Below are 19,786 nucleotides of genomic sequence, written 5' to 3' on the forward strand. Positions count from 1 at the left end.
GATCAACTTGTGCCCTGAAGAAATGGGGCTTGATAGCCCTTCAAGTTTTCCTTCTACCCTCGGTTCCTGCTGTTGATACTCTTAATCCTATCTCTCTCTCTCTCTCTCTCTCTCTCTCTCTCTCTCTCTCTCTCTCTCTCTCTCACACACACACACACACACACACACACACTCATGCATCCCCCCCTCACACACACACTTGAGCTGAGGAGCTGCTAGGGGCTAAGAGAATGTTCTGCTCCTTATAGAGGATCTGTGTTTGGTTCCCAGCACCCATGTCAGGTGGCTCACAACTGCCTGTAACTGCAGTTCCAGGGCATCTCGTGGCCTCTCCTGGCCCTAGCAGGTGTCTGTACACCTGAGCACAGACACACAGGCATAGGCGCCATTGAAAAACAGTTCTGGCTTTGATGAGGGATGAGAGCCTGTGGGGTTTTGTTTTTGTTTTGTTTTGTTTTGTTTTGTTTTGTTTTTCACACACTATTCACTGACCAACCCCTTCCATGTTCTGGCCCTGGGTCAAGGCTGAAGACACAGTGGGGCAAGACAGAAAAGGCCCCACTGCAGTGGGCATGCAGCCAAGGGGAACGAAGAAAGTGGCACCCACCAGGGGGGCTCCAGCAGGGTCTTCAGTTAGGACTTAGTGTGTCTGAGATGCCCGTTGGTCCTTTCACGAACCCACCATCCCTCCAGCACCGTGCCAATGGAAAGGCTGGGGTACCACCATGCTCCCCGACCTCCTTGAATCAAACTCTGTGAATATGAACCCAGCATGCCCCCAACTGCACACTGTTCCTCCACTGCAACCCAGAGAGCGCCAAGTCTGCTTGGCAGTTCCAGGTATAGCCAGGGCCTTGCAGGAGCCTTCCTGTCAGCGACAGCCTCGTTAGTGTCTTCCCGAGCGGCCCATTTTTAATGCTCTTTGGCAAATGCATTCCTTTTCATTCTCTTTCTCCCTCTCCCTTCCCGTCCAACTTCCTTTTTGATATTTGCTTCCTCTTGGATGCCCCCCACATACCCTTTTATATTTTTTCGGTGACCTTTCCCGCCCCAGCAGGCAGTGAGCCAGAGTGTCTTTTTTCCCATCTTTCCTTCTCTTTAAAATTTAACAGTGTCTCCACTCTTCTCCCCCTTAGTCTGCTGCGGGCAGCTGCTGAAGGAAGCTGTGGCGGCCAAGTCAAGCTTCGGGGAGCTCATCCAGCCGTTCTTTGAAAAGAGGATGACAGGTAAGCCACACTTGCTGCTAACCGCCAGCCTCGTGGCTCCAGGGCAGGTGCTCTGTCCACCTGTGGGCATAGGCCGGGAAAAGGGGGGGCAGGCATTTGGGAATGTAGACGTGCCCCGGTTTGTGTGCAGCAAGCTTTCTTGGACCACCAGCTCCCAAATCATGACATGGAGGCTCATTATTAATTATGAATGCTCAGCCTTAGCTTAGGCTGGTCTCTCGCTTTTTCTCCTTTTTTTCTGACTTAAATGAACCCATTTCTCTTAATCTGTGTGCTGCCCTGAGGCTCGTTCACCTCATCTATGTGCGACTGTCCATCCTGCTTTCCTGCTTCCTCCGTGTCTGCCTGTCTGGCAGGCTCCCCAACAGGCTGGCCCTCAGGCTGCTGGCCAGCTCCCCTTTTCTTTCTGCTCACCAGCCCCGCCTATCCCTCCTCTGCCTCACTATTGGCCATTCAGCTTTTTTGTTAGACCAATCAGATGTCTTCAGCAAGCAAGATCAAACAGCAACACACCTTACACAGTTAAACAAATGCAGTATAAACAAATGTACCACATCTTTACAGTTAAACAACTATTCTATTCCACAACAGCTGTGGCTTGCTATTTTAGTGGCATCCACATCTGGTCCCATGCCAGGTAAGTCACAGATGTGGTGGCTTGCCATTGGTGGTTTAGAACATTCTATTTCTTCCCGCTAAGAAGGTTCACTTCTCACAGATAGCCCAGAGGAGGGCTTGCTAGGGAAGCAGATCAGATAGCCTTTCCATGGACCTTGTGTCATTTACAGTCTGAAAATATTCTTGGATCTGAGTCTCCAAAAAGGGCATCTCTGGACTTCCTGCTAGGCCAGCTTCCTGAGGCAGGGGGCGTTGGGCAGCCTGAGAACCAGTGTGTGCCTGCGATGCTTTCTGGCCTGGTTCAGATTCCAGTACTGCCCCAACCAAGCAGTCATGTGGCCCCAAGAAACCCCCACGTGCTTCTCAAAGGTCCAGGCATCTTGGCAGTGAGATGGAGAGAGGAATCTATGCACGCAAGATTTTCATGGCCATTGCCTGGCCCGTCAGTGCACAGGTCCCAGGAGGTGGGAAGCAAGGGCAGCTTGACTGGGACACAGCCCAGTTGGTAGAGCGCCTGCCAGGCATGCATGAAGTCCCAGGTTAGATCCCCAGCACCACATGAACTGGGCATGGTGATGCCCACCCGAAATCCCAGCACTTGGGAGTTGGAGATTATTCTCAGCTATATAACAAGTTTAAGGTCAGCCTGGACTATGTGGGGCCCTTCCTCAAAAAGAAAGGGATAATAACAACAGTAGCAGCAAGCACAGTGGTACCTGACGTGTGTTCACGAGTCCTGCCCTGCCCAACACAGTGCCAGATTTGTGCGCTGAATGAATGAACAGGATGTCAGAGCATGTAGCAGGTGGCCTTGGCTTTTGCCCTGTACCATGCTTTTCATGACTGTGTGAAAAACTAGCTCCCACCAGCGAGCACCTAGGAGAGCAGAGCCAAAGACAGTGACCAAGTCAAGGAACACAGCAAACAATCATGGACTTTGCAAGGGATGGACCCTTCCTGTAACACGTCCCCATATGAAGTTACAAAAAAGTATTTGAGTAGTTTCCAAGTTTGCATCTCTTGGGTTATTTTATGAAGTGTGTTTTCTTGTGTATATAAGCTGAACAGCATACCCAGTTATCCACTGAAGGACTGCACCAAAAGTCATGCCCATTAGCAATGGTGTATGGAATGCTGCCCCTGTGTGCATGCCTCTGTCAGTGTGTGCCTGCCTCCTCTGTCTCTTTGCCACCTCTGGCTGTCGCCAGCATGTTTGCCTGCTGTTGCTGATGTAGCAGACCTTGTTTATTTTATTATGGAGGTCAGAAATCCTGAACTGAATGAAGGGCTGTCCAGGACCTGCCTTCTTCTCGCAGCTCCTAGAGGCTTCCTATATTCCTCGGGCTGCTGGGCCTTTCTCCCTTTCTGAAGCCAAGCTGTGGAGAACATCTGTGTCCCGCTCTGTCCCTCTCTCTGTCTCTGTCTCTCTCTTCTGCTTCTCTACGTAGACTTACTCACTCTGTAAACCAGGCTGGCTTGGACTCACACAGATCTGCCTGCCTCTGCCTACTGAATGCTGAGATGAAAGACATGTGCACCTCATCCAGCTATTCCTGGCTTCTTATTCTAAGGACCAAAATAATGACTCACACAAATGTACAGAAGTAGAAAGGAAGCGTCACTTATAATCAAAGCAATAGTGCGGATCAGAAGCACCCTCTCGACTGATAGGGACACCCAGAAGTGGCTGTTGTTCAGGGCTTTCTATTTATAGGGTTTCAGAGAGGGAGGAGTTTGGTTGCAAGGAGCCTAGTGAAGGCTGGTCTCTGTTTTGATGAATAGATTGTGTAAACTTTCCTTCCCGTAATGCATCTGGTTTTAACCACACTCACTTAGGCATAGGCATAGAAACTAATTAGAGAACTTGCCCTAAAAATGTTCTTCAAGGACACAGTTTTTCTTACTACATATGCTACTAAAACCAATCTAATCTGTCCCAACCCATAACCCATAGTTGTTGGGATGTGTCCAGAATTGAGTGGAAATGGGGTGTTATCAAGGGACCCACTAAGGAGAGGATACTGGTTAGTTGTCAACTTAACCCAAACCCAGACATACCTGGGAAGAGGGAACCTCAACTGAGAAGTTGCCTCTATCAGATTTGCCTGTGGCCATGTCTGTGGGCTCTTTCTTGATTGCTGATTCATGTGGGAGCCCACTGTGGGTGGTGCCATCCCTAGGCAGATGGGACTGGGCTGGAGAAGAAAGGTAGCTAAGCAGTAAGCTAGTAAGCAGCGTTCCTCCGTAGCCTCTGCTTCAGTTCCTGCCTCCAAGACTTCCCTCTGCCCTGGTTTCCCCTCTATGATGGGCCATAACCTATATGCCAAATAAACCCTTTCTTCCCCAAGTTGCTTTGGGTCGTGGTGTTTATCAAAGCAGCAGAAACCAAACTAGGACCAGGAGTAACTTGTTTCCATCATCTAAAGCAGGCATAGATACAGCTTGATGTGGGTGGGAGTTCTTAGGCTGCCTAACAAGGTTGCTGAGTGCATTGTTTGGGGAGGGGCATGTGCATGCGTGGTCCAAGCCAAGCGGATGCTGAGGTTGTTAAGCTGTTCCTTATGCTTGCTGCCTCAAGGGTATAGATGTCCATCGGAGGCTGGGGGAGGGTTATTCTGCCTACCAGAAAAATAAACTTCGCCGATCTGTTTTTAGTTGTGACCACCTTTCTGATTACAAGTGAGGTTGGTAAGGTTGAATATGATATGATAACTGTTCTGGGCATTTCAGTCTTTGTGAATTGCTGAGGCTTGCGTTTCTGTTAATAAAGCGCTGGGGATAGAACCCTAGCACTAGGCAAATACACTGCCCCATACCCTAGCCCCATTGTCAGGGGAGGTCTGGGCTGTGTGGTTGCCCTGCCGCTTGCAAATGCTCTTTGCTTCGGTGTTGTTGGTTCTCCCACCAGGTCCTTACACCGACTGTATGCTTAGGTCACAGGCTAGTTTTGAAGATTTGGTATTGTTACCGGAGAGCGTGGCAGCTTGTCCCCGCCCCTGACAGTGACAGTGGGCATGTCATTGTCACCCCGGAGGTGCTGTTCACTGAGGCACATGGCTCTCTAAATTTCTTCCTCTGCCTTTCTCACTGGGTGTGGATGCCAGGCGTTTGGCTTACTTAAACATCTCTAAGGTGCAATTGGGAGCAATGGGGAGCCATTTCATCTCAGGATGTCTGGATCCTTCAACCTCCACCCAGCCATGCTGAGAAGGCCCTTCTGAGACCCCCACTGACAGACATGGCTCTCATCATGGCCTGGGGTCTTGTGACTATGGAAACAGGTGTGTGTTTTTCTGGACGGCTCCCTCCTTGGTGTTTTATCCCTCCACACCTCTGTGTTTGTTTAGACAATACACCACCAGCCGTTCATGTTTTCTACAAATTAACGACCCAACAACCACCACTACCAGACCTTGGCAACAGAAGCGATGCATTCTGCCGTCTTGTCTCACAGCATAGCAAGAGGTGCATTTACATAACATCTCCACCCAGGGCCTCATTAGTGGGCTTGGGAGAAGCTGCCAAGCCAGCCCGAGTGCCGACCTTGGAGAGGGGACACACGCACTGTGTGGAGGGGACACTTCCCAAACTCTGGGGCAGGAGGGGCGCCAATGATGCTCCACAGTTGTGTTTTGAGGGGAAGGTGAGGTGGAACAGGGGCTGGCCAGACTGTGCACAGCCGTGCCTGCTTCCTGGAGGAGGCTGTCTGAGGAGCGGTGACGTCTGTGATTGGAGAGTGCCCTAGCCCACAGGTGTGTTGACACTCAGGTGTGAGGACTGTTCCCGAATCCTGACCCTGTGATGGTTAGTGTTCTCTGTCAACCTGACCTGCAGCCATTACCTAGGAGACGAGCCTGGAGGCACACACCTGTGCAGGATTGTCTTAATTATGGGAACTAATGCAGGAAAATCCAGCTTGCCTGTGCACAGGAGCGTTCCCCAGCAGGGATCCTGGACTGTGCAAGTGGAGAACGGGAGCCGAGCAGCAGCCTGCATTCATAGCTCTCTGCCTCCTGGTTGTAGCTGCACTGCAACCAGCTGCATCTTAGTCAGGGTGATGTGATGAAAACCCTGACCAGAGCAGCTTGGAGAGGAAAGGGTTTATTTGGCTTACACTTCCACATTACTGTTCACCACTGAAGGATGTCAGGACAGGAACTCACACAGGGCAGGAACCCAGAGGCAGAGGCCATGGAGGGGTGTTGCTTACTGGCTTGCTCAGACTGATTTCTTATAGATCCCAGGACCACCAGCTCAGGAGTGGCCCCACCCACAATGGGCTGGGCCCTCCCCATCTATCACTGATTGAGAAAATGCCCTACAGCCGGATCTTATGGAGGCGTCTTCTCAACTGAGGTTCCCTCCTTTCAGATGACTCTAGCTTGTGTCAAGTTGGCACAAAACTGTCCAGGACAAGCTACTTCAGGCTCACACAGCCTAGACTTTCCCACCAGGATAGGCTGTATTTTCACCTGTGAGTCAGAATAAGCCATTTCCTTTGTGAGTTGATTTTGTTAGTATTTTATCATAGCAACAGAAAAGGAAACGGAGGCAGAGCCTATGAAAAGGCAGTCCCCAGAGCAGCAGGAAAACACCATCAGCTGGAACTAGCAAGGAGAGATGCAGTTCGGATCTGAAGTCACAGTCCTCCCCGCCTGGGGAAAGTCACCCAAAATGTTCACATCCTGATGGTGGGCCTGGGAGATAGACTCTCAGACCCTGCCCAGGACAAACCTTGGTTTGGCAGAGGCAGTAGTGGAAGGCAGATGCTCAGAAGGACCCCCCTGAAAGAAGCCGTGCCATGTCTTTTACACCCGATGTCAGAAGGTCCTCTTGGATGCTAAAGGACAAGTTGGTAAACTCTGTCACACTTTTGAGATTCAGAAGGAGAACTCACAACCACAGCTGTTCCTGTTACTTACAGTGTGTGTGTGTGTGTGTGTGTGTCTGTGTGTCTGTGTGTATGGATAGATCTTGTGTGTGCATGTGTATATATGTGTGTATGTATGTATGTATGAGTATGTGGGTATGTCTCTCTGTGTCTGTGTGCATGTATATGTATGTGTTATGTGTGTATATGTGTGCTTGTGTATCTGTATGTATGTGTGCTTGTGTGTATGTGTGTGACATGGGAGTCTATTCAGGCATCTCAGATGCCCCTCTTCAGATTCCCACACGTATTCTAGTACCTGCACCCTGAGTGCCAACAGCAGTCTTAGGAATGTGGATATACCAAATACCTGCAAGGTACAGAGGGTTTGGCTAACTAGGCAGAGAGGGTTATAAAAACAAAATCAAGGGGGGGGGGGAACATCAAGGAATGTGTCACATGCCTGTAACCACAGCCTGTAGAGGGCAAAGAGAGGTCAAGAGGTCAAGGTTATCCTCAGCTGCAGAGCTTTAGATTTGGGTTTTGATGGGTTTTGTTTGTTTGTGTGTTGTTGTTGTGGGAGTATTTTGTTTGTTTCTTGTTCTTTGAGACAGGGTGTAGTCCAGTCTCTGTGTAGCCCTGGCTGTTCTGGAACTCACTGTGTAGACCAGGCTGGCCTTGAACTCAGAGATCCACCTGCCTCTGCCTTCTGAGTGCTGGGATTAAAGGTGTGCACCACCGCTGCCTGGTTTATAGCTTAAGCTTGAAGCCAGCCTGAGCTACATGAAAACCTGTATCAAATAAAATAAAGAAAGTAAAAAATACAGGGAGACACAACTGTGGTCCAGAAGCCCCTGGGACCTCTGAGCTGGTTACTGTCACTGCCATGTGTCCACCCATCATGGAAACTTCATCCCAAATCAGTCACCTCAGACTCATCTGGGAACCCCTAAGTCCGCTGTAAGCCCTCTGCTAGCCCATGCTACTGTTCCTGACCTCCTGGTCACCTTTCTCACAGACAAGCCCTCCCTGCTGTGGCAGGCTCAGGCCCTGTCCTGTCTCCTCTCCCTGTGCATGCCCCAGAGCCTCAGAGCTCTGTGTCCCTGCCACCCTCAAAGTCCTGTCACCGGCTCAGCCGGGTGGATCCAGATGTCATCTTTCCCCCCATGGAACCCCTTCCTCTTGAGTCCCCCAATGGACCTCATGATGTTCTGTCCCAGCTGTGACCTTTGTGGACTTGGTGATATTCTCTTTCTGTCCTCACAGATGCTGCCAACACCTCTTTCCTCTCAAATCAGCAGCAAAATTAATAACTGGACTGTTCACTCCCCATCTTTCTACGTTTTCTGGCCAAAGGACCCCAGGGCCCCATATTGGCTTGTCTTCAATCTCTCAGTCCCAGCTCTAGGCAACAGCACCACAGAGAGAGGGCCAGTGGGACACTTACTCTGTGCCCCGGACTTTGAAATGTACAGGTCTGACCTCCCAAACTCCTTCTGACTTGAGCTTCAGTACACACAACGACTCTATCCCCCGCGTTCCATGCGAGGCATTCTGTAGGCAGGCAGCCTCCCGTACAGCCCACAGGGCCTGGTCTGACAGCCAGGCTCTAGCTTCAGGTATGTTTTTGCCTGGGTAAGAAATGAGTAAAAAGGATTCCAGACTCTTGGAAAGGTAAGTTTGCCAGCATTTCTGATCAGCACCGCCAGCCTCCTTTGCCTCTGTGGAAGCCCACAGTGCTCGCCAAGGTTCTGTCCCAAAAGCCAAGCAAGGGGCTACGAGGTCTCCGTGTGTGATTGCAATGATGGTGTCTCCAAGTGGTGTTGTGTGTGGCTCCTTCCCCTGGCTTCAGTTCTCCCAAAAGGTGTCTGTGGACTTTCTGAGTTTCAGAGGCCCAGAGCTTCCTCAGGAAAGTGGCCGTTGTGACTTTGTCTTCCAAATATCTGGTTTTCTGACCTTGCTTGGCTCACCTGGTTGGAAAATATGCGTTGCAGGAGAGCGGGCCCTTGTTCCATCCCAGCAGCCCGGCTAGCTTACACCTGAAATAACCACACAGAAACTGTATTCATTTAAACATTGCTTGGCCATTAGCTCTAACTTCTTATTGGCTAACTCTTACATCTTAATTTAACCCATTTCTGTTAATCTGTGGATCACCATGTGACTGTGGCTTAACGGCAAGAATCTAACCAGTGTACATCTCAGGCAGAAGATCCATGGCATCTCCCACTCTGCCCTTCTTCCCAGCATTCAGTTCTGTCTTCTCTGCCCACCTAAGTTCTGCCCTATCAGGCCAAGCAGTTTCTTTATTGATTAACCAGTGAAGGTAACACAAAAACAGAAGGACCTCCAAACATGTGCTATCGTTTTGGGAGCTAGAGTTCATTTACAGATGTGGTCCCCTTGGTGACTCACTGGCAACCCGCCTTGGTTCAGGAGGGTGGTATCTGCCCCTGATCTGGTCATTGGTCTCATCCTTGGATATTGCTTGAGTTTTCAATAGCGGAGAATTAGAAACAGCCAAAGGGCAGGGGGTCTGGTGGCGCACGCCTCTTATCCCAGCACCCAGGAAGTAGAGGCAGGTGAATCTCTGAGAGTTCCAGGCCAGCCAGGGCTACACAGGGAGACTGTGTCAAAAAACCACAAAACACCAACAAAACCCAGCCAAAGGCCTAGCTTATCTTTGCTTTAAATATCGTGAGCTGTCCACAGCAGGCTTGGTCCCATCAGGACCCTGCCTGCAAGGACCCATCTCTTCAGTGGGGCTTTTTGGAACGGGGTTCTAGCTTTTCCCACTCCGGTCTCTCCACAAGTGGAGAGTCATCCACCACAGCTCTGCCTAGTTGGCTCTTGGCATCCTTGCAATGGACTCCCAATTCACCTGTCTGACAACCAGCAGTTAGAGCAAGAAGGCGCACATTCCTTGGGATATCCTAGGCATACGCCTACTTCCAGGGGGAGACTATAGCTGTTTAATTGGCATAATAAAAATCACAGTTCTGGTGTGATTTGGAAAAGATCCTTACCTGGAGTTAGCAGCATTTCTTCCCACACAGCCTCGATTTCCTAAACATGTCTGCCTAGTAAGGTCCCTCGAGGTCTCATAAAATCTCAACAGAGGTGGGAGGTCTGAGGGAGATTTGAGACCCTCACTTGAACAATCACCTAGCAAAACTAGCTAGCGTAACTCAAGCCATGCAGCCCAAACTGGGACGATTACAGCAATTCGGAGAGCATTCTGCGAGTCCGGGTCCCAGGAGGCCGCCTACATCAGAGACTAGTTGCAATGCCTCGTTTTGTTTAAAATGGGGAATTAATATTCTCATTGCTAAATGCACACGAAAGAGTCGACAATAGGCTGCTCTCCCCTTTTGTTTAAAACTTGCAAAGAGCTGCGGAGTTGAAAGACCATGCAAAGCCCCCGTCTGAGGAGGCAAGAGGAAGCCGATCCTTGTTTGGAGCCTGTGCTAGCTGCGAGCTGCCTTCCCGCCGAGGGGAGACCCTAGGGGACCTCTGCCCGCTACCAGCAGCCTTCCGGTGTGGTGTGTTTGTAGGCGCTGAAGACAGCGCAGGCCTCTCTAAATAATTTACCAGTTGATTAATGGACTCACAGGGGTATAATTAGCGGAGGAGAGACAGCGGGCACAGTAACCGGTACACGCTTGGGGGAACAGCCAGCCTTTATTTTTCTACAGAAATTTTCTAGGGTGCTGGGCGTTTGAAGCTAAGTTGGGAAGAGCTCAGCGCCTCTTCTCTTTTGAAGTGGAAATAGGACAGTTTGAATCCGTCGAGTTTAATTTTTCACAAGCTTTAGGGGCCCCGCAGAGTAACTTCCTTTTTATTATTAAAAAAAAACACCCACGTTTTTCTTTCATTTTTCTACGCGTGCATACCCACCCACCCCTGCGCATGCACATACACACACACACACACACACACACACACACACACACACACAGTCCAAGCGGTAAGCCCTAAACACATTAATTTACTTTTCTATCAACGTGGGTTGTCCTCACTCTGCCTCCCCCAGGTATGTGGATGCCTGTCCCCCAGAGTCTCATCCCAGCCAGAGGCCCGCTGGAGGGTGGCCTGAAGGTGGATTAATGGATGCCCCCTGTAATGTATGCATTCTCCAGGATCCCTCACCTCTGCCTGACAATGCTTTTGAAGTAGCTCCCTTTTTCAAATCAAACTTTGGACTTCTCCACTGGGACTGCTACAAAGACTTCCATATGGAAACGAGGTAACAGTCTTCCTTCTGGCCCAGCAGGGAGCGGCGGCCGGGCTAGCCAAACAGGCCACTGGCATAAAACTGCTATTTGCATTTTGAGGGTCCAAGGGCCTGTTAATGAGCGTGCATCTAGCAAGAGGGTCAGTGTACGCGTGTGTCCCCAGTCCTCCGTCAACAGGTTTGGGCCTCTCGGAAGCCTAGCTGCTCATTTGTCTTCACGAGGCTTTTCATTTCTGAAACTCAAGTCCAAATGGATCAAAGACCTCAACATAAAGCCAGCCACGCTGAACCCCATAGGAGAGAAAGTGGGAAGTACACTTGAACGCATTGGCACAGGATACCGCTTCTTAAATAGAACCCCAGCAGCACAGACACTGAGAGAAACAATTAATAAATGGGACCTCCTGAAACTGAGAAGCTTCTGTAAAGCAAAGGACACGGTCAACAAGACAAAACGACAGCCTACAGAATGGGAAAAGATCTTCACCAACCCCACATCAGACAGAGGTCTGATCTCCAAAATATACAAAGAACTCAAGAAATAGGTCATCAAAAGAACAAAAAATCCAATTTTAAAAATGGGGTACGGGGCTGGAGAGATGGCTCAGAGGTTAGGAGAACTGACTGCTGTTCCGGAGGTCCTGAGTTCAATTCCCAGCAACCACATGATGGCTCACACCCATCTATAATGAGATCTGGTGCCCAGAACACTATATACATAATAAATAAATTTTAAAAAATGGGGTACAGACCTAAACAGAGAACTCTCAGAAGACGAATCTAAATGGCTGAAAGACACATTGTCTTTCTACGTGATCAAAATGACATCCAGAAAGGGGCATTGCCTTGGTACCACGAGCCATGAAGTTTTCTGTTCAGTAACTAGTCTGGTGGGGGAAACTGAGACAGCTGAAGAGTTTCCCTTCATGGATTCAAGCTGGAGCAGGAAACCAGGCAGCCCGCTCCTTCCTGCTGCTTGGCGCCCGCCCCAGACTTCCTGCAGCCTCCAAGCGCTTACTACATATAGGGTATCCAGTCAGTAACAAAATAAATCCAGACATGGCTAGGCAGTCCAAGGAGAGCCCAGAAGTGCGAAGTGTCCTGCTACCCAGAGTGTCTGGAGGCATCTTCCTCTCCGGGGGCAGCCAAAGAGGCCTCAGAGAAAAATGGAAGTGCAGAGCACTCAGCTGTGAAATTGTCCTCGACAGGTTGTCCCCGGAAGCCCAGCCTGCTTCTCCAGGCAGGAGGTCCCCAGTGTGCCATCTGGGCAGACCTTGGCATGGCTGGCATTGCAGTCAAGCACATCTCAGGCCTTCCCAAAGGCAGGAGTGGTTGGAAGCCCCTTTTCCTCTGGGAGTGTCCTCAATTAATGGGAGCAACATTGCTTCTTTCTCAAGTGGGGTCTGCTGAAGTCTGGGGTGCAGTGAAGAGGGCCACCTCCCCACCATGGCCTTTTGTGCCTCTGTACCTACAAATCCGGCTGGGGGGGTGGGGGTGGGGAGAGGAATGGGAGTTGAGAGAACATCTAAGGAGCTCATTGTCCAGCCAGTGCTGGAGCCTCCCTGTGTGGGGGACCCTGGTGTAGCCCTGCTGGATGCAGCCTGCAGCTTCACACCTGTCTGCATCACTCTGAGTGCCATTAAGGCAGCAAGGGCAGGGGGTGACAGAAGACGCTGAGTACAGAGGGCCCAGGCCAGGTGGGGAACAGAGAAGAGGAAGTGTCTGCCCTCGCCTCCAGGCAGCACAGCCTGTGTGCAGGGATGCAGGGCTGGGAGTGAGGAGGAAGGGCTTTATACCCCTTGCCCGGCCCTGGGACCTGACTGAATCCTCCCAGCCAGTCGAGCGTGACTGGGTTACTGGGAGGTAAAAAGGACCCCGGCCCTTAGCATTTCCCTGTCTGCCTGTGCTCTTCTCTGCAGCTGGGCTGGGTGGGCTCTTCCTCAGTGCCTGATGCCAACAGGCTCATGAGGACAGAGCAGTATCTGTGAACAGCAGGGTAGGCAGGGGACCGACGCCCCAGACCCTTGTGCCATGGACAATACCAAGACTGACCTGCTGACCCTCACGCTGCCTCCTGCCCTCTGCTGCCTGTTTCTGTGAGAAAGAACAGAAAGGTGACTGCCTGTGGGAGGTGCCAGAGAGGCCACCTACCATCAGTCTGGACCGTGGACACCCTGGTTATTAGGACAGCAGAACCATGCCAGCTGAGGTCCCATCTGCCACGCAGGTTCACCAGTGTGGCCTTGGGCAAGCCGCTCGCCCTGTCAGGCCTCAGCGTCCTTGCCTGTAAGGTGATTGTCTACAGCTTCATCAGCTTGCTTTGTGTGCGAGCCCATCAATGGCATGCCGGGTACAGGGACCGGTGAGATGGCTCAGGAGACCAAGGCACCTGAGTCTGGTCTCTGGAGCCCACATGGCGAAGGCAGAGAACTGGCTCGAACAACTCGTCCTCTGCCCGCCACACACATGCTGTGGCGGTGCCCCCCTAAATAAATGTAGTTGAGACAATAGCAACAACAGGTGCAGAGCACGCACAGTGCTTACTCGTTACCCTGCTTCAGTGATGGCAGTCGTGGCTGTTGTGCTGGTATGAATACAGATGCACTGGATGTATATGTTGCGTGCGTGTTTGGATGTGCCCGCACCTCTGGAGGCTAGAAGTCCACGTTGAGTGGCTTCCTCAATCACACTCTACCCGATTCTTTGAGGCATGGTCTCCCACTGAACTTGACACTTAACAGTGTCAAGCAGGCCCCAGGGATCCTCTGGCCACACCTCCTCAGGGCTGGACTGTCAGGAGTGTGCCTCCACTCCCCCTTTCATGTGAGTGCTGGGATCCAAACTCAGGTCCTCATGCTTACGCAGCAAGCTCTTTACCTCCCAGCCTCCATGTATACTTTTTGGAAATCTTGCTCTTTTCCTATGACAGCCACCTGTTTTGGATGCCTGGTCTCCATAGTAACCAGGAGCAGCCATAACTCTGGTACCCAGTGGTCTGTTGTAGTGTGACAAGCTGGCCTACTATGTCATAAAATGGAGGCAAATTTATAACGATTTTGACTTAGCATGCTGATTTGGAAAGGGGCCCTAGGGAGGCCTTGCTTCCACTCTGCCCTGATGTGGGGATAGTGACATGTGAATTCCTACAGATTGTGGGCTGGTCCTCAGAGTCTTGCATCTGATTCTTCTCCTCTTGGACCTCTTCCCCATGCCTCTGCTGGGGCTATCAAGTCCAATCAAGATTCCCCATCTCTGTGCATTGTGCTTTGGATAAGCTTGGGTCAGCTAGGGCTAGCTAGGCATCCCCCCCTGTAGTACTCGTGTGACTGGCTTGGTTTCTTCCCACATATACTATCTGCAGGTTCCCATAGCCTTCCTATGCCATGACTGTCTTCCCCTAGCTCAGTGTGGAGACGGGCACAGTGCAGGTTTCCTGGTCTCACCCAGGGAGAGTTCTCCTCCTAAAGGCATTGACAGAGCACAGAACTTGACTGAGCTTAGACTGACTATATATCCTTCCAAGCTCTGCCATCCTTCATCTCTGCAGCTCCAGGCAAGTAGCCTCCTCCCGCTAGGCTTCAGTTCGCTGTCTGAGGCCCTGCTGTCACTGTGCTCACAGCATTGTCATCACGATGACACGAATTAATACTTGAATTAAAATGAACACACATGCTCAGACCAGCCCTGGCTCAGCAAAGGACCTAGAGCACACCTCCACCCACTGGGGTCCCGTCTCCATCCCGACTGCAGGGCTCACCACCTGGGTTTCTGCTCCCACACTATGGCTGGCTGTCTTCCCACAGATCACCAGGGCAACAGCATCCGAGATGCCTGTGAGATGTAAGAGGAATGAGCTGCTTCCGAGCTGCACGCTCAAGGTGGAAGGAATCGACTTCCTGGACTCTGATCTTCCCTTGCTAGGCACATCACACCTTCAGCCAGTTCATGCACACACGCATGCATGCATACACATGCACACATACACACACACGCACGCGCACACACATACACACACGCACGTGCACACACGCATGCACGCACACACACACACACACACACACTGGCCACCCTGGTCTCACTTTCTCAGATCCTCTCGGCCCCTTAAAAGATATAAAATGAGATAAGAATAGCCACCAAATTTAGTGCATCGTGTGGCTAATTGAGCATTTCACAAGTCTTATGTCATACTAGGCGAGGTTATTTATAGAAGACAGCCAGTGCGTGAGCGATCTCTTCTCCTTGTGTATAATATTATCAGGGATAAGCTGAGATGCCACCCGCTACAGGCATGTGAGCACCGTGTCATCTCATCTGCGTAGGCCTTACAGAGGGAGAGAGACGGAAGGAGAGGGGCCTGTCTCCGAGGGCTGAGAACCAAAGAAGACCCCAGCGTTGGCAAGGGCTCAGGGATGACATGCTTTTCTGGAGAGGAAAGCAGATGCTTCCTGTGGCCACTGTCTCCCAAGCACTTGGTTCGTTGTCAGGAAACGTAGATGTAAGAACAGAGCTCTGACAGAAGGCGGTTGTGCCATTTGCTGGAGAATGGAGAGCAGGGGAGCTTCGTGGGAAATACTCCAGACTCGGAAAGATAAATGCGAACTCCTCTCCCCCATGTGGATTCTAGATTCATTTTTTTTTTGAAGGACATGAAAATAGAAGAGGTTGGGATATTTGGGACATGGGAAGGGCCAGCAGAGGTAAAGAGATGGGGTCCAATTGCCGCCCTATGCACAAGGATGAGGTGGAATAATGAAGCCTGTTTGTAAAATCGGGTTCTTGTTTTTCAGAAAGAAAAAGCCTTCTAGAATCTAACAAAATCTTAGAAGCCTCGGTCTAATCTTGAACCTGGGGTTCAAAGGCCCGGCAAGACAGGAGTTGTTCTGGGGTACGAGAGCTCAGTTTACCAAAGAGCCAGAGAGACCCCTAAAGGCTTTTGTCCTTGTGCAACTGTAAGATGCCGCAGGTGGAACAATCCAGGTCTGTTCTTAACCTCCCTTTGGAAACCTGAGTAGCTTTAGGAAGACTTACTTGGGTGCAAGGCACACAGTTGGCCAGTAGGTGGCAGTGTATAACAAACAAACAACATCTTAAACAGAAACAAGGTGGTACTTCAGGCTCACCACAGATCATCTTCACGCTCACATGCTAGTTGAAATTCTGGTGACAGCACAGGGAGGACTGCAGGTCACCAGTTCCAGAGGTCACCAGTTCCAGAGGTCACCAGTTCCAGAGGTCACCAGTTCCAGAGGTCACCAGTTCCAGAGGCAGCACCAGCTAGTTTTGCTTCTGTTGTCTTAAAGTAAGATTTAGAGTTCCCGAGACCCAGGTTGAGTCTGGGAAGGCATCTAGCCTTTCCCTCTTGAGCATTTTGGTATGTGGAGTGGAATTCAAAACAAAAACAAAAAACAAACAAACAAAACACCATCTCCTCTCCATGGCCATTTTTTGTTGTTGCTTTTAGCTCTCCCCACCTGGCCACCTGGGGTGTCTTGATGGCTCAGAAGGAACAGAGCAGGGACCCAGAGACTATTTGTTTGCTGGGAAGTACGGTATAGGAGGAAGGAGCCCTATTCTGGCTGCCTTCCTTAAACCTGGTCAGTGGCTTCCACAGTGCTCCAAGGAGAGCCAGAGGGGGAAGAGATAACAGGAGCAACTTAAAGAAAACATAAGAAGTGTGGAGGACAGGTGTGGTGCAGGTGAGGGTTGTGTGGAGGACAGGTGTGGTGCAGGTGAGGGGTGTGTGGAGGACAGGTGTGGGTGCAGGGGAGGGTGCAGGTGAGGGGTGCGTGGAGGACAGGTGTGGTGCAGGTGAGGGGTGTGTGGAGGACAGGTGTGGGTGCAGGTGAGGGTGCAGGTGGGGGTGCGTGGAAGACAGGAGTGGGTGCAGGTGAGGGGTGTTTGGAGGACAGGTGTGGTGCAGGTGAGGGGTATGTGGAGAACAGGTGTAAGAGCAGGTGAGTGGTCTGGAGGACAGGAGTACCTGGTACAGATGGGGAGCGTGTTATGAGAGGGTGTGGAAGGAAGTTATGAGTAGGTTTTGGAAGAAAGTGTGCTAGAGTTAAGGGCCTCCTTCTATTTCATCTTGTGGTGTCCAGGAGGGTTATGACACAAAATATTGTTTTAAGACCTCAGTATCTTCCTGGTATGCTGGACAGCAGGGGGCGCTATGGTCTGCTACAGCCTGGATGTTGGCTGTGGCTGGCTCCCTTCTGGAATAGGCTGAAGATGACCCACAGAGAGGGACCAGTCCCAGCCAGCTCCATCCCACAAGTGGCCACTTCAGGATGATAAGTTGTCCTGTCTGGAGTCAGAAAGTGATGCTTACAGGAAGCCAGGTGTAGAGCGGGCCTGCGATTCTAACCCCAAGATCCTAACTCTAGACTGGAGTGTGGCCAGGGCTCCTGGGTCTTGGGAGGTACCCTGCTGAGCCACCCTAGGCACACCCAGCCCTGGAATCAGTGAACTAATATTTTATTTATTTATTTATTTATTATTTATTTATTTTTTGGTTTTTTGAGACAGGGTTTCTCTGTGGCTTTGGAGCCTGTCCTGGAACTAGCAATTTTTTTAAAAAATATTTATTTATTTATTCTGTAGACCAGGCTGGTCTCGAACTCACAGAGATCCGCCTGCCTCTGCCTCCCGAGTGCTGGGATTAAAGGCGTGCGCCACCATCGCCAGGCTGAACTGATATTTTAATAACCTTGAAATCAACTCAAGGACCTTGAAGAAGGAAGAGAGAGGGAAGAAAGCTAATGTCACATGGTGTGACCCTGTGGAATAATAGACCCCTCACATTTTGCACTCCGCTAAACTCAGCTGACAGGACGCTCTGGAGAAGTAGCCCTTGGCAGCGGCTAGAGCGAATGGTGAGATGTTAACTGTCAAGCTAGGAAATCACGCCTGAGGCATCTAACTTAATGGTGAATGACTTTAGGTGAAGAACCATCTCTGGGAGAAGAGGATAAAGGATAAATGTACATGTTATCAAGGGGACTTTAAGCTTCTTGCAGAACACTAGCAGCGAGATCTGATCAGAGAGCCTCCAGCTGCCAAACTGGTTGGTCAGAACACGTGGGGCTGGGCCAACACGCCCTGAGCCTGCAGTGAAATCGAGACACACAGGCACCTGAAAGCCCTTACGCAGACTCTTGGGCCATATTGGGGTCTTCAGGTTCCTCCCCTCTACACCCAGACCCTACCCCTCTGCCAACTACATGGGTAAGGCAGTGGCCTCAGTATTCTGGGGGGGTCAGCCATTTATTCTCTGCCGGCAGTCTCTCCAGCTCCCTCCACCTCAACCCAGATGAGACAGCACAGCCAGTGCCCCAGAGGACACCCCGAGAGTGCTTCTGGGGGGGAAGACTGGAACACGCCTCAGCTCGATGCCTCCTGAAGACTCTGAATGTAGTGATGCTTCATGATGTACATGGATGATAGACCTTGCCAGGATAATCCAAGATGGGCAGTTCTGGGCAAACCCTCATGATGCCAGGCTCGCGGCAGAGCTTCCCTAACTGGTAAAACAAGAGGATGTTACCCACCCACAGAGTTGCTCATGTGGGAACCACCTAAGGGCAGCCTTCTATCCCAGGAACAAGTTCATAGTGACCAGTACAAGCTTTGCGACAAAAGTATCCTGTGTTAAGGAAATAGCACATGGGACATGGCTCAGTGAGTAGTGTTGGCCTAGTACACATGGAGAGTACAGGAAGCCATGGGTCCGAGCCTCATCCTCAGCACCACATAAGCCAGGTGTGAGGATATGCTCTCCTGGCACTTAGGAGGTGGAGGCAGGAAGATGAGAAGTTTATAGAAGTTCCTTGGTTACATAGTGAGGTCCTGATTCAGGAAGTAATGAAAGGAGGGAGGGAACTGTTTGTTTGTTTGTTCCTTTGATAGCCCTAGCTGTTCTAGAACTCTCTCTGGAGACCAGGCTCACCTCAAGCTCAGAGATCCGCCTGCTTCTGCCTCCCAAGTGCTGGGATTAAAGGCGTGTGCCACCACTGCCCAGCCGAGGAGGGAATTCTTTGGAGACTGTCTCCAGAATTCCAAGTCCATGCAAGCCATACATGCAGTGACTAAGAAATCCTGCCTACAAAATAGAAGGCTAGGAATAACAGCCAAAGTTGCCCTCTGACCTCCACACGCATGTGGTGACATACGTGCTTGCATTCACACGAATGTGCATGCGCTGAGCCCTCGACTGTGGATGTGATGTGGCCTGCTGCTTCAAGTTCCTGCATTGACTCCCCTGCTGTGATAGACATGTGAACTAAACTAAACCCTTTCTCCTTAAGTCAACTCCTGTCAAGTCCTGAGATCACCACAGGGCAAGAGGCAGCCCTAGTAGCTGCTCTGAATGGGCAACCAGAGGCCTTAGTTTGGTTGAGACAGGGTCTCGCTCCCTACACAAGCTGGCCTTGAACTCACAAAGATCCACCTGCCAGTGCCACCCAAGTGCAGGGATTAAAGGCGTTTGCCACTGTACCGGCTGGCTAGAAAGCCCCAAGTCTAAGGTGATGCTCATCCTTTGGAATACAGCCGTAGAATTTTTGACAGAGCAGCACCCAGAAAATCATCACGTGGAGGGCAGTGCCTCTCCTTCACTGGCTGCCCTGGCTGCCAGCCTGTGGGGCCTCATGAGGCTTCAGAATATGCCCTAGATCACTTGCTAGAGCCACAGATGTTTGGTGATAGGGGAACCTTGCAGAAGCTTCTAGAGAAACAGCCAAGCATCCCCGCTTGGGGCCCACATCCATGGCAAACAGGAGTAATATTTACCGAGTATTTCTGGGAAAATGAGTGCAAAGCGCAGGCGATGCCGTGCAAATTGCC

The 19,786-nt window shown here is 50.9% G+C and overlaps 1 protein-coding gene across 2 annotated transcripts in view; it reads left to right on the forward strand.

Moving 5' to 3' along the window:
• Ak8 (adenylate kinase 8) overlaps positions 1 to 19,786 on the forward strand; it is a 125,146-nt gene that overhangs the window by 43,890 nt on the left and 61,470 nt on the right. For both annotated transcript variants that reach the window (XM_050155076.1, XM_050155077.1), the window contains exon 10: positions 1,137 to 1,226. In XM_050155076.1, coding sequence (XP_050011033.1) covers positions 1,137 to 1,226 — 90 coding nt within the window. The remainder of the gene's footprint in view (positions 1 to 1,136; positions 1,227 to 19,786) is intronic.

Source organism: Alexandromys fortis, unplaced genomic scaffold (genome assembly GCF_014885135.2).
Source record: "Alexandromys fortis isolate MF-2015 unplaced genomic scaffold, M_Fortis_MF-2015_v1.1 scaffold_72, whole genome shotgun sequence".
NCBI classification, from domain to species: Eukaryota; Metazoa; Chordata; class Mammalia; order Rodentia; family Cricetidae; genus Alexandromys; species Alexandromys fortis.